Source organism: Podarcis tiliguerta, assembly GCF_965153285.1.
Source record: "Podarcis tiliguerta genome assembly, chromosome: 13".
Classification (NCBI taxonomy): Eukaryota; Metazoa; Chordata; class Lepidosauria; order Squamata; family Lacertidae; genus Podarcis; species Podarcis tiliguerta.
Window position 1 is genome coordinate 26,011,982 of NC_139546.1, and position 13,942 is coordinate 26,025,923.

Below are 13,942 nucleotides of genomic sequence, written 5' to 3' on the forward strand. Positions count from 1 at the left end.
TCCCGATTGTTTAACGGCAACAAAAAGCCTTCTATTTAGTTTTCCCACCAACCCCACCAAATGAAGTCGGTAGAATTCTTGACCTGCAGTAACTCAGATGTAGATGATGATTTGGGGTATCTGTATATGCAGATCATTCCACTTTAAGGCTCCTGGGGTGCTCCATGCAATTGACTCTCTGCCACCATTTTGCACCTGGCTTCGATTGGCGTTGTAGTACAAAAAAATGATATATATATTTTTTTTAAAGTAGTTCCTGCCACCCTTGAATCTGCCAGTGCCTGTGACAGAGTGGCAAAGGGTGGCTAATTCACCTGTGCAGAGCTGGATTTAGGTTTGATGAGGCCCTAAGTTACTGAAGGTAATGGGGCCCTTTATATGTCCAGCTGTCCTTTGTCAACAACAAATTGTTGCTTTTTTATGTTGAATATATGCTATATGGTAATTAATGGACCTAACAGGTACCTAAAGCCATTTGCACATAACGAAATATGTATTTTATCAAAGTAATTGTTGAACTGAAATACAATTAAGAAGAAGTATATTAATACAGTGGTACCTCGGGTTACATACGCTTCAGGTTACAGACTCCGCCAACCCAGAAATAGTACCTCGGGTTATGAACTTTGCTTCAGGATGAGAACAGAAATCGTGCTCCGGCAGTGCGGCAGCAGCAGGAGGCCCCATTAGCTAAAGTGGTGCTTCAGGTTAAGAACAGTTTCAGGTTAAGAACGGACCTCCGGAACGAATTAAGTACTTAAACCGAGGTACCACTGTAGTGAAATACAATTAAGAAGAAGTATATTGGGGGGGGGGGCAAGAGAGTGGGGCGCTAAGCTATAGCTTGTTTAGCTTATATGTAAATCCAGCACTGCTTATGTGCAGCCAAATCAGGAACCTTGTTTATTCTGTGAGCTTCATCTAGCTAGCCAAGGCGTGGGAAACCTTTCTTAGACGAGGGGCCTTGTAGTCTAATAGGCAACCTTCCAGGGGCCACATACTAGTGGTGGGCAGAGTCAGAGACAAAAGGAGGTAAAGCAAGAAATGGATGTGTCTTCTCTCTTTGCAGAGAAGGTTGTACTACAGCCACGCGAAAGCCAGAGGTTCATTCACACCCATCTGCAAACACCTCTCCATCCTCTAAACAGTCAATGAAGAGGCATCCTTGCAGCTTAAAGACATGTCAACCAGACAAAAGCACTTCAAGAGGGTTGACAGCAAGGCCCATATGGCCCGGGATGGCTGTGTGGCCTAAGGGGCGTTATGGGGGCTGGACAAAAAGGCCTGGAGGGGTTGCATCTGGCTCCTGGATCTGACGTCCACCATCCCTGGACTAGTCACACATACACACTCAGGGAGGGGGGATATTTAAACTAAGCAAGGCGGCCAAATCTAGCCTCATGAAGACAACTATCCTGCTCCCAGCTGGCAATTTAGAAGCAAGTGCACATCTATTTAGGGGACAGCATTTGCAACCATGGGAGCAGGTAGTGGCGGCACCCTTTTGAGGGTGATCTTGCTCCCGGGCCCCTCTACCCAATATCCCCTTATGAAAGACAAGCTCTGCTTCATCAGACCAAGTATCCACCCAGGGGGGGAAACCACGCTATAAATATGTCAGAAATTAAATCGTTATAACTAAAGAAAAAAACCACTATGTAAAATCGGAAAGATTTTTTTTTACTCTCCAGCGCCATCTGGTGTTGCATGTTTATAATGCATTCAAAGCACTGGTGTGTTTTTTTGACTAATGTAGCTGAGTCCCAAATCCAGCATCTTGTTTTGGTGTCTACCCAAATACCTCCAGGTAATCTACATGGAGGGCATAAAGGCAATAACCATCTCCTGTTGTTTACTCATTCTACCCTCAACTCCAGCAACTGGTAATCAGAAGAAAACTGTTGCTGAACTTGAGGTACACTGTTTCTGGACATTTGGTTGGGTATCATACACAATAGCTACAAATAAACCTCTCCTCCTCCAAAGATTTGTCTATATAAAAACACGAAAGTGACTCTCCAGTGAAACTAGTTGCTGAAGTTTGGGAGTTATGCCCGTTGTATAGTTTGCAATCTCGCTCAAATTTTGCCCCAGCTTCTGCTCTAGGAATTGTCCCCCCCATTTTTAACACCCCCCCCCCCAGAAAACAGAAACATTGAAACCGATTATACTGTGATTTCCCAATCATTTCCTTTTGTTCAGGTCCTCTTTTCATTTCTGCTTCTAGGTGAAGCTGGAAACAGGAAGAGGACTGAACTCTAACGAACAGACAGATACAAGTAAAAGGAGAATATATTTTTTTAAAAAAAGTGAAAGTCAAAAGAGCCAGAAACACAGTAATAAATATATATATATATTTCAAACTCAGAACAGGCAATCTCTCACTATATCGAGACAATAACACAGAAGTTGCCATAAACATTGGGGGTGGGAGTGGAGCGATCAGATTCAAAATTAGTATGGTAGACTGTAGATAATAATTAAGAAAGACGTCAAAACCAAAACAGGCAGGAACAAAGAAAGAGACCGACCGGACGTTGTGGAGATCTCGCAATACAACCCACACATACCGGGAGGAAGCGCCACTTAAGGCAGGGGACTTAGGTCTGAGTACATCTACTCAGGATCAAGCTATCGATGCCTCAAATCGTTTCGTCTCCCCCTCCCAAAGTTGTTATCCTCAGTGTGACCCTTTCCGACTCCCAGCGGGAAGAGGAAGTGGAGCCTGCGGAAAGAGGCAGAAAAGAAAGGGAGCCTGCTTACCTGGCCCTGGTGATTTGAGTTTCCGCTGCAGCCTCGACTCTCAGAACTGGGGGATCCTGTTTAGTGAATCCTTTATCTACCTGCCTCCGGAACGGCCACGCCTCCTCCTCTTGACATCACAGCCAGTCAAAACACACACAGACACACATACACAAAACCCAGACCGGGATCGACCGTGCGACGGCAGGTGCACCAAGCCTCCAATTCGCCCCCCCCCCCCCCGGTCACAGCATGCAGAGTTTGATGTTTAACTTTGCCAAACTTTTCCCTCTCCCTTCCCTCTAATACTCTTGCCTTCGTCTTGTTCTTAAAAAAAAATAAAAAATCAGGCCATGACAATATTCCACGCCACCTCAAACCCTGCCAGCTAGCAAGGGAAGGGCATCTGGTGTTGCTCGTAAGCCTGATAAAACCAGACTTGACAGCTTCGGGAGAGTAGAGATGGAATGGGGGCAGGGAGCAGAGGCTGAAGAAGGAAAGATCGCATTTCGAGCTGGCCTGCCGGCTGCTGATCGGTGCCTTGATGTATATAACCTTCCACAGGGACAAATCCCATGATGGCAACCACCTCAGGTCTACCACTTCATGCTACATACAGCAGCACAGGACTAAAAAAACAATAATATACTAAGCAGGGCTGAGCAGGCGTGTGAGTTCCGCAGTAGGGGGAGGAAGCCAGGGCACAACTCCCTGCCCCTCCTTTCCTTGACCTAAAGAAACCCCAAGCTCTCAAACAACTTGGACTACAAAAACAATTATGCAAGTAGAATGCAAGAAGGGGTGTTGTTGTGGGCTGGCCGGATGCAGAGGAGTGGCGGGAGGCACCAGTTGGGGAACCCCCCAAGGAAACCCCCAGGGGAAGAAGGCTCAGAGCCAGGGGATTGGTGGTGGGATGACAACGCGTGGTCAGAAGGAGAAGACTCGGGGGGAGGTGTCAGAAGCTAGAAGGGCAACAGGGCTTAGTGAGCAGGAAGAGGCTGTGGCAGACAGCAGTCCAGGCTCCGAAGCTGAAGCGGAGGCTGAAGAGGAAGCTGGGCAAGAGGCAGAGATGAGTCAGGCTGCTGAGGAATCCAGGGAGTCTCTCCCTCCTGCTGCAACCAGCTCCCCTCCCCTCTGGTCTCCTAGAACAGTGTTCCCCAACCTTGGGCCTCCAGCTGTTTTTGGACTACAATTCCCATCATCCTTGACCACTGGTCTTGCTAGCGAGGGATGATGGGAGTTGTAGTCCAAAAACAGCTGGAGGCCCAAGGTTGGGGAACACTGTCCTAGAACACGCAAATAAACCAAAAGAGCAGAGATTGGTTGTGTACAGATGCCGTTTGCAACCTGCTTGGGAAAGAACCTGGAGAGGAGGAGCCTTAGAGAGTGGTGGGAACCGTCAGTCCTCACAAATGCTTCATTGGAGCAAGACCTACTGGGAAGAGTTGCTGGGATCACTAGGCCTGTGCTATTTTAGTTTCTTTGAATAAAGAGTTAACTGCACTGACACCTTTTTGCGGGGGGGGGGGGGGTTAAATGCTGATCTATGCTTGACTTCAGCTCCTCACAAGGTCTTTCCACGTACGACTATCCCCTTGTTCAACGCACGTTGTGGACTGAGGTGCAATGAGCCTCAGGGATGTTGCAGCTGTGTCGCTCCCCTGCTGTCAAGGAGGGTCTCGCGGAAAGAGAACATTGGTCTGAGGAAGAGGGAAACATTCCTTGGGAGCTGAAAAGCTATGGTCTCATGAGGAGGATACTTCTGGGGGGTGGGGTAGGATGGAAGGATTCTGGTTGTGGCTGATTTGAACAGTAATAAGGTAGATTGTATGGGACGCAGGTGGTGCTGTGGGTTAAACCACAGAGCCTAGGACTTGCCAATCAGCAGGTCGGCGGTTCAAATCCCCGCAATGGGGTGAGCTCCTGTTGCTCGGTCCCTGCTCCTGCCAACCTAGCAGTTCGAAAGCACATCAAAGTGCAAGTAGATAAATAGGTACCACTCTGGCAGGAAGGTAAACGACGTTTCCGTGCACTGCTCTGGTTTGCCAGAAGTGGCTTAGTCATGCTGGCCACATGACCTGGAAGCTGTATGCCGGCTCCCTTGGCCAGTAAAGCAAGATGAGCGCCGCAACCCCAGAGTCGGCCACGAATGGACCTAATGGTCAGGGGTCCCTTTACCTTTACCTAGGGGAGATCATAGGGTTTTTGATGGGCATACAGACCACGGGGTGCACTGCCGGCCTGGCACGAAGATTGCGGTTGTTGAACATAGCTTGGTAGATAGTGCTAAGGAGGAGTCAGTGGTCGTAGTGCATGCTGGCACCAATGACACCAATGACATGGGGAAATTATTATTATTATATTTATTAAGTTTGAATACTACTCTTCATCCGTAGGGAGGTTCACGACATAAAATTACAATACGAAAACTGCAAAATGCATAATAACGAGGAGAACAAAAACAAACCAATAAACGCCTCTCCCTCAATGTATTTGAAAGGACATCTGATGTCAAACAGCCAAAGGCCGGGTTGAAGAGGAAAGTTTTTATCTCGCAGCTAAAAGTGTATAATGAAAGGTGCCTGCTGAACCTCCCTGGAATATAAAACTGTTGGACTGTGCTCCCAGCAATATATTGTTTAACTTATTAATAATTATTATCTAACCTTTATTTTTACATGAAAACAGTTACGGAACTACAGTGGTACCTCTGGTTGCGAACAGGATCCGTTCCGGAGCCCCGTTCGCAACATGAGCAGAATGCAACCCGCGTCTGCGGGTCGCGATTTGCTACTTCTGCGCATGCGCATGACGTCATTTTGAGCGTCTGCACATGCACGAGCAGGGAAACCCGGAAGTAACCCGTTCCGTTACTTCCGGGTCGCCACGGGACGTATCCTGAAAGAATGTACCCTCAACCGAACGTAACAAGAGATATGACTGTACAATTAACAAATGAACAGCAACAAGTAAATACATTTATTAGGGGATGCCATCAAAAGCCAGTTTTAAAGATCTTTAAATGTATCTGCCAGGGACCATCCAGCCAAGGCCTCTGGCAACTCCATGGAGAAACTAGCACGGCTGCATGTAAACAGAGCTGGTCCAGAAGTGACATGGGAACATTCGTGCCAGAATGTGGCTAGCACAACACAGCCCTAAGGTCCTTCTGGAAAGAGTCAGGGCCCAGGGGAACAAACAATCTGGGAAGCACCTGGAGAAGAGGAGAACACATCTAAGGATGCCTTGCCAAAAGAGAAAATATTAGGAAGCAGGCAGGGGAGAAGAATACAGCTGCACAGGAAATAATCCTAAGGTTAGTTCAGGAAATTATATCAGAAGGAACTTTGCTCTGGTGAGAAAATTGGGAGTCAGAATGGAAAGTGACTAAATGAGCCACGTGACGATTATCTGGAAATCTATGAAGTGAAAAATGATTGGCCTCGTTTTACAATTTCTTCTAGCTCAGATTGCAGTAGATGAGAAATGAATGTTCCATGAAAACAGAAGCACAGTCATGTAGCAGATTTCAGTGGCAGGGTGTACCAGACACAGTGAGAAAAGGTTTATCACTGGTATGGGAGAACAGGAAAGGCTGAACCTCGCAAGAACTTTGGCAATCCGTTGATGCTATCGAATCCATCGAGAGGTGTCCAAATCTAAATACGCAGAAATAACACGTGGCAGAGCTCTTCCTGCAAGTGGGAGGTTGCCTGGATGTACCTAGATAGAAGCAAAAACCTCCAGCACTGTCTGCTGCCCTTTTCATATGTTCTTTCCTAACACATACTCTAAGTGTGATCTGGAGAACAAGCCTTATGAGGAACGTTGAAAGAGCTGGGTATGTTTAGCCCGGAAAAGAGGGGACAGAGAGGAGCTATGAGAGCCATCTTCAAATATCTCAAGAGCTGTCACATGGAAGAGGGAACAAGCTTGTTTTCTCCTGCTCTGGAGGGCAGGACTCAAAGCCATGGCTTCAAGTTACAAGAAAGGAGATTCTGACTAAATTTTTTTTTTGGGGGGGGGATTCTGACAGTAAGAGCTTTTCAAGAGTCTCCTTTGGGAGGTGGTGAACTCTCCTTTGTTGGAGGTATTTAAGCAGAGGTTGGATGGTCCTCTGTCATGGATGCTTTAGTTGAGATTCCTGCAACTCTACGATTCTATGTTCAGGGGCCACCTACCAGTAGTGTGCATGGAAAATGCACGCACATACCATTCTCTCCCAAGCACACATAACAGAAACACACATGCACACCCTATTAACACACACACACACACTTCTCTTATACAGTGGTACCTCTGGTTACGAACTTAATTCGTTCCGAAGGTCCACTCTTAACCTGAACCCGTTCTTAACCTGAGGTACCACTTTGGCTAATGGGGCCTCCCGCTGCCGCCGCGCAGCAATTTCTGTTCTCATCCTGAGGTAAAGTTCTTAACCCGAGGTACTACTTCCAGGTTAGCTGAGTCTGTAACCCAAAGTGTTTGTAACCCGAGGTGTTTGTAACCTGAGGTACCACTGTATTCACACAGCTCAATTTACTTCCATGTTTTGCTATATGGCTAGGATCCCTTTTTCACTAGGAAGCTGAAAACGATACCTGATAGGGCTGACAAAGCAGAGTGTGCTGGCTCTGTTTCACCAGCCCAGTCGATTTCCATATTGGCTGTGGAAGAAGTGGCCTAACTTCCTCAGTGGCCAGTACAGAAGCTAAACCGTCCGGCAAAGCAGCAGTAGTGAGCTTTGCTGCATCAACCTAATAGCCGGAGCAGAGACAATGTTGGCTATGTCTTGGAGACAGTCTGGTGGACTGAACTGAGAGGACTGGCAGGCTGGATGAGGCCAGCAGGCAAAGGATCCCTAGCCCCTGCTGCAGACTGCAAATGTGGAGGGGCAGTGTGATTGCACCTCAATTCCTCCTCCTAGTTACCCTCCATTCCAATGTAGTTGGACATGACGAAAACAGCTGGATCCCTCAACCCGTATGACACATCATCAAATTTCACACAACAATCTACACGGAGGTTAGAAGCAGGACAACCATGCATTCTTCCTTCATGTGTGCATTCAGATCCTAGATAGTTGGACAATTATGTGACCATTTAATATTTGCTGGAAAAGACCACACAAAACACTTTGTACAAGGGTAATGACATCTGCATCAATTTCATAGGCTGGAAGGAAAACCCTGGAGTCTGTTTGCAAGTGGTGGGCCCCCATCCGCAATGTGAGCAAAACTCCAGAACCACGTTGGGTTTTTACACAAAGGTACCACCCTACCTGAAATTCATTGATTGGTTTCAGGATATAGCAGTCTTCCAGGTGCTAGACCGGAGGGTGTTAGAATCTCTAAAACCATGGATCAAGTTGTAACTGGTAATTCCCAAAGCTGCCTGATTGATTCTGAGTATTCCACACTTTATTATGGATGGAAATTTTCCAGTTACCCTTATGAAATTGTCCTCTGGTCTAAGCATTTATTAATCTATTATTCCTTTAATCTACTCAGTAACATTTTTTTAAAACAGCTGATGATTGAATAATCTGTATTTTATTAGAATCAGCTGAAACTTTGCACTTTAATGTCGAGATTTATGAGACTGTTTTATGAGAGTATATTCTGTTGTGCTTTTAACGTTATTTAATATCTATTTGTTTTATATTACTTTGCATAACTGAATTTTTAATTCCTCTCTGTTTCATTAGTCATTAGTCACCAGAACAAGGGTTTGTAAATCATTATATGCCTGGGTTATGTCATTAGTGGTCAGGAAGGGGGGGGGGAGAGAGAGAGAGAGACAGAAAGTAGCAGCAGCACAGAGGTGCGCTGATTGGTTGGGTCAGGTATGCAGAAGGACAGTAAGACACCTATGAGCTATCCCCTTTTCCAGCCATCTCCACATGCACTGGGTCCTAGGCTGTTTGATGCTCGCATGCACCCACACCCTAGACTTACGGACCACACACATTCTTACAGAAAGACATCACCACCTCCCGCTCTTGCACACACTCCTATGTACATTCCCACACCCAAATACGTACATAATCAGTATTGCCAGCCCCTTGCACTCCAGCACAGGAGTGGGGCTGGGTGGAAACAATGCCTTTTACTTTGCAGAAATATTCTGTGCCAAGTAAAAGGCAGAATTTCCAGCTCCAGTGCTGACGTGGAAATCTGTGCAAAAAAAAAAAGGGGGGGGGGTAGGCAGTGTTCAGGATAGGCCAGCACACAAACTTCGTTTCAGATTGATCGGTTACAGCCAATAGAAACAAAATATCGCTGTGTGTTAGGGTTGCCATTTTCTTTTGCAAAGTTTTCGAACTATTCTTTAGGAAATTCTGCAAAATCTAGACTTCCGGCGTGGGTTGCCATACGTCCGGATTTTCCTAGACACTGTTTCTGACTGCCGTATTCCGGCTATGTCCGGCTGGGAAATTCCGGGTGTATAGGATCCCTTTTTGTGTGTACAAAGAATGATTTCCCTCCCCGTTTTATTCTTTGGATAGCAGAATATAACAAACCCAACGGAAGTTTGCCATAGAGTTTGTGAATCTGACAAATACAACTCCAGAGTCCCCCCTGGGGCACACTGAACTCACAATTCAGATTTATTGACCTTAGCCATCATATTTAACACACCAATCGAAGTCTTCCAAAAGGCCTGCCTGCTGCAATCTCTCCTCCTGCCTAAATGCTGTGCAAAAACAGGACCCTGGGAAATCTGTGAAGGTTTACTGCAGTGGATTGCTGCTTTAAGCATATTAATTGGATCGGTTTCAAACATCGTTTTCCTGTACTGTGCTTTCACAATTCAACAAAAGATGTGAGAGTAGTTATTTGTTACTTAAATCTATACCAGAAAATTGTCCCATTCTTTTTTTATATAAAAATAATAATAATTGTAAAAACAATACAAACAACACTTTTTAAAAATGTTGACAGAGGAAGGAAGGGAGGGAATAGGGATACAGAATGACACAAACAAGTCCATATATGGAATTGAGACGTCTAAATATTTCCCTTCTGATTGCTATTTGCAAAAAGCCGCTTTTTCGCATGTCCCAACTTGGTAAGGTTCTAAGTTCATTGCACAACTTGAATGTTATTTCTTGCCAGTACTGGAGCAGCAATTGCTTCGCCACCGTTAAGTGCCCTCATTAACCAGCTGTGCTAAAGAACACCGGAATGCAATTCAACGGCATATTCACATCCATCAGGATTTACCCAGCACCTTATAACCTCGGACCAGAATACAGCCGTTCTTAAGCAAATATCCTCACTGTGTCCACCAGCATCCTCTAGCGAAACTTGCTGGCATTGCTTCTTCTCCACTAGCAGACCCATTCATTCTATATAGTGGTGCCTTGGTTCTCAAAAACCTTGGTACTCAAACAACTTGGAATCCAAACACTGCAAAACCCGGAAGTAAGTGTTCTGGTTTGCAAACTTTTTTCGGAAGTCGAACGTGCTCCGCTTTGAGTGTTATGCTTCTGATTTGAGTGCCACACTTCCATTTTGAGTGTTAAGCTGAGGTTTGTCTTGTTTTGCTATTTGTTTTGTGTTTTTGCAGCTTTTTGTCTTGTTTTTGTGACTGTGTGGAACCCAGTTCAGCTATTGATTGATTGATTGTGTGACTGCAGTACATTGATTATTGCTTTCATTTTATCTGTCAATGGTCTCGTTAGATAGTAAAATTCATGTTAAATTGCTGTTTTAAGGGTTGTTTTTAAAAGTCTGGAACGGATTAATCCATTTTGCATTACTTTCTATGGGAAAGTTTGCCTTGGTTTTGGAACACTTTGGTTTTGGAACGGACTTCTGGAACAGATTAAGTTTGAGAACTGAGGTACCACTGTATTCTCATCCAGGTTTAATTAATATTACTGCTTATGCAGCCAAAACAGAAAAAGCCATGCACAAAAGAGAGGCTATAAGCAGACTTGGGTAGAACTTTGATGCTTGCAGTAGTTTCAGGGATGTGGGTGGGTGTAGTGATGTTAAATTCTTGAGAATAATCTTTTGAAGAATATTCTGGAGAACATTATTGAGAATATTCTCAATTAATGAGTATATTAGAGAATTTTCATTTAAAATAGAGGAATATTCACTTTAATGCATTGAAAATGATATAATTAGTCAATATACATGTTTATTCGTGGGTAAACTTGTTCAGATGACAACCAAGAACTGTACAGATACTGTACTTTTATTCAGTGGGGCAATGCAGTGAATTCACATTCCTTGATTTTCTGCACCAAACTTGAAATTGAAAATTCAACGTGAATGACTCACGTTAATCACTAAGCCTGCCACTAACCGTATATTTACCACCAACTTCAAATTCTAATTATGTTGTGTATGTATGAAATGTAGCTTTTAAAGTAAAAGGAATATAAAAAAAACCATCAGGTCTGCTACATGAGTACGTTCTTTAATTAGCATATCTACATGGTACAGTATTTTCAGTGCTACACTAATAAAATCAATACAAAGTTTAAAATAAATGCTATTATTTCCAGAAAATATAACACAAATAATCAGTAACGACAAGTTACATAACATCAGAAATGCAAATTATGATCTGCTTAGACAAGCAAGGCAACACACAACATATTTAAATTATAATTGATAAATTGTCACAAGAAATAAATAAAAATATAGAAACGTCAGCTGTTTAAATCAAGGCCACCTCACATGCAGTTACACATAATTGTATAAGCCTAGGTACATTAAGTGTATAAAGCTTTAAAGCTACTTTCTATAGATTTTTTTAAAAAAAGAAACAAACCATTATATGGCCAAGGGTATAGAATTGCTAAGAATAAGGTAACACCAAAACAGAAAAAAACTATTACATATAGTTGAAATACATACGAATTCAAATGTTCATCAAATTAAATTAATAGCATTTTTAAAAACTTTTTTTTTTATGTTTTCTGTAGCTCACATTTCAGCACTGCCAATGGTGAAGGACACAATGCCCAGTAATGTAAATGGATTAAAAAAAAATCGTTATTCATTACTTACACTGGCAATATCACACCTTGACTTATTACCGTATTTTTCGCTCTATAGGACGCACTTTTCCCCCTCCAAAAATGAAGGGGAAATGTGTGTGCGTCCAATGGAGCGAATGCAGGCTTTCGCTGAAGCCTGGAGAGCGAGAGGGGTCTGTGCGCACTGACCCCTCTCCCTCTCCAGGCTTCAGGAAGCTATCCGCAAGCCCTGGGAGCCCGTGGGAGTCCCCCCCGGGCTCCCCCGGCTTGCGCAGAGCTGCCTGCACCTCGAAGCCCGGGCGCGCTGAGCAGTCGCGCCGGGGCTTCGGGTAGCTGTGCGCAAGCCGCGGGAGGGCTCCTGTGAAGGAGAGGCGCTGCGCAGAGAGAGAGAGAAGGCGCAGCGCCCCTTGAGCGACGCGCCTGTCGTGCGAAGCCAGAGGAGGAACAGAAGGGACTCCTTCTGTTCCTCCTCCCGCTTCGCAGCGACGCGCCTGTCCAGCGAAGCCCGAGGAGGAACAGAAGGGTCTTCTTCTGTTCCTTCTCCAGCTTCGCTGTGCCTTCTCCCTCTCTGCGCAGCGCCTTTCCTGTGAAGGAGAGGCGCTGCGCAGAGAGAGAGAGAAGGCGCAGCGCCCCTTGAGCAACGCTCCTATCAAGCGAAGCCGGAGGAGGAACAGAAGGGTCTCCTTCTGTTCCATCTCCAGCTTCGCTGAAGGGCGCTGTGCCTTCTCCCTCTCTGTGCAGCACCTTTCCTGTGAAGGATGGGCGCTGCACAGAGAGAGAGAAGGCGCAGTGCCCCTTCAGCGACGCGTCTGTCCTGGCTTCTGCTTCATCCCGCTGCCCTGAAGAGGCTTGGCACGGTTACCCCAGAAGCCAGAACAGTCACACGGTATCCCAGAAGCCAGATCCCTCTTGCTCTTCTGGCTTCTGGGGTTCAGAATATTTTTTTCTTGTTTTCCGCCTCCCAAAACTAGGTGCGCCCTATGGTCCGGTGCGCCCTATGGTGCGAAAAATACGGTATTTACTAGATTTTTTAAAATGTGGGCTGTAAAACTGGTTCTTACATTGGAATTGACAGTTTGCGGAGAATATTCTCTGGAGAATTTCTCTGGAGAATGTTCTCACCTCACATCAGTGTGTGTGTGTGTCTGTGTGTGTGTGTAGGGACCCTAAGGGGGGAAACAGCCAAGTGAAGACTGACTTTGCTTCGTACCCTGGGGATGCTCACGACTCTCAAAATATATATTTTTGATCAATATATATATTTTTAAAGCTGCGTGAAAACACTGTTCATTTAAGCACTACTTCATGAATATTCTCCCTTTCAGACTGTAAAAACCTTATTGTATATGTCGTCAGCTATGGGCAGAGTTTGAAAGGTATTGCCTAAGCATGTTTCAGTTGAAAGGGAGCCGATCTGTGAGCTGTGGGGCCTGGGAGGAATAATCGCAAGGGATCTCCTACCTTTCCCTGGCCTCTGGATATCAAAGCGCGATCCCCTGTGGATCCATTCCAGAAGTGGGAGTCCCGATGCAACTGATTCCACGTTCTCCTGATGAAGGAAACAGAAGGTTCAGTGAGAGCACCCTGATTTGGGAGCAAGCAGTAATCTCCTGAAGAACTACCTTATCGGAACAGGAGCAACAAAACTTTTAACTAATACAGGAAGATGATTGATGAAGGATCCTGCGTGAGAGGCAGGAAAGGGAAGAATTCCCAGGCTGGGAGGCTGGGAAAAGAAATGGAAGCTCCCAGGTGAGAGCTGGGAGGGCCCATCCCATATTATGTGAGATAAGGGTTAAGATCTATCCCTGATAAAGGACTCTGTATTTTAATTTCCTATTTTTCTTTTATTTCTTACTGTTTTCTTTTCATGTTTTCTTCTCTATTTTTATTTAGATTAGTTTGGTTTTTATTGTATTATGTGTTGAAAACTTTCAATAGAAATTCAGATTTTTTTTTTAAAAAAAAACCAAACACTTGTGTGTTGTTGTTTTTTAACACTTTCCCCAGGAAATAAAAAATATCTAGAAGCAGCCATTCACAGCGTCAGGTTTTCTTTGCAAGCAGAAAACCAGTCACGCTGTCTTATAGTAAGGTCTGCTTAGGTATGTTTTCATGACATAACTAAAATGGAAGTTCGCTGGTGCAATGCTCCAGAACCTGGTTTAAACCCCAAGCTTTGTTGCTTACTTACCAAACCAC

At 44.9% G+C, this 13,942-nt stretch overlaps 1 protein-coding gene across 7 annotated transcripts in view; it reads right to left on the minus strand.

Moving 5' to 3' along the window:
• The window catches only part of GRB7 (growth factor receptor bound protein 7), a 77,967-nt gene that overhangs the window by 51,877 nt on the left and 12,148 nt on the right, over nucleotides 1-13,942 (minus strand). For 5 of the 7 annotated variants that reach the window (XM_083408635.1, XM_083408637.1, XM_083408636.1 and 2 more), the window contains one exon: nucleotides 13,202-13,289. The exons of 1 other annotated variant lie outside the window; for it this stretch is intronic. Coding sequence is in view for 1 of the 6 variants with exons in the window: in XM_083408632.1 (XP_083264758.1) it covers nucleotides 13,202-13,289 (88 nt within the window). In the remaining 5 variants the exon portion in view is untranslated. Of the gene's footprint in view, nucleotides 1-2,763; nucleotides 3,179-13,201; nucleotides 13,290-13,942 lie in introns of those variants that run through there. One more of the 7 variants, XM_083408634.1, reaches the window with a different exon arrangement.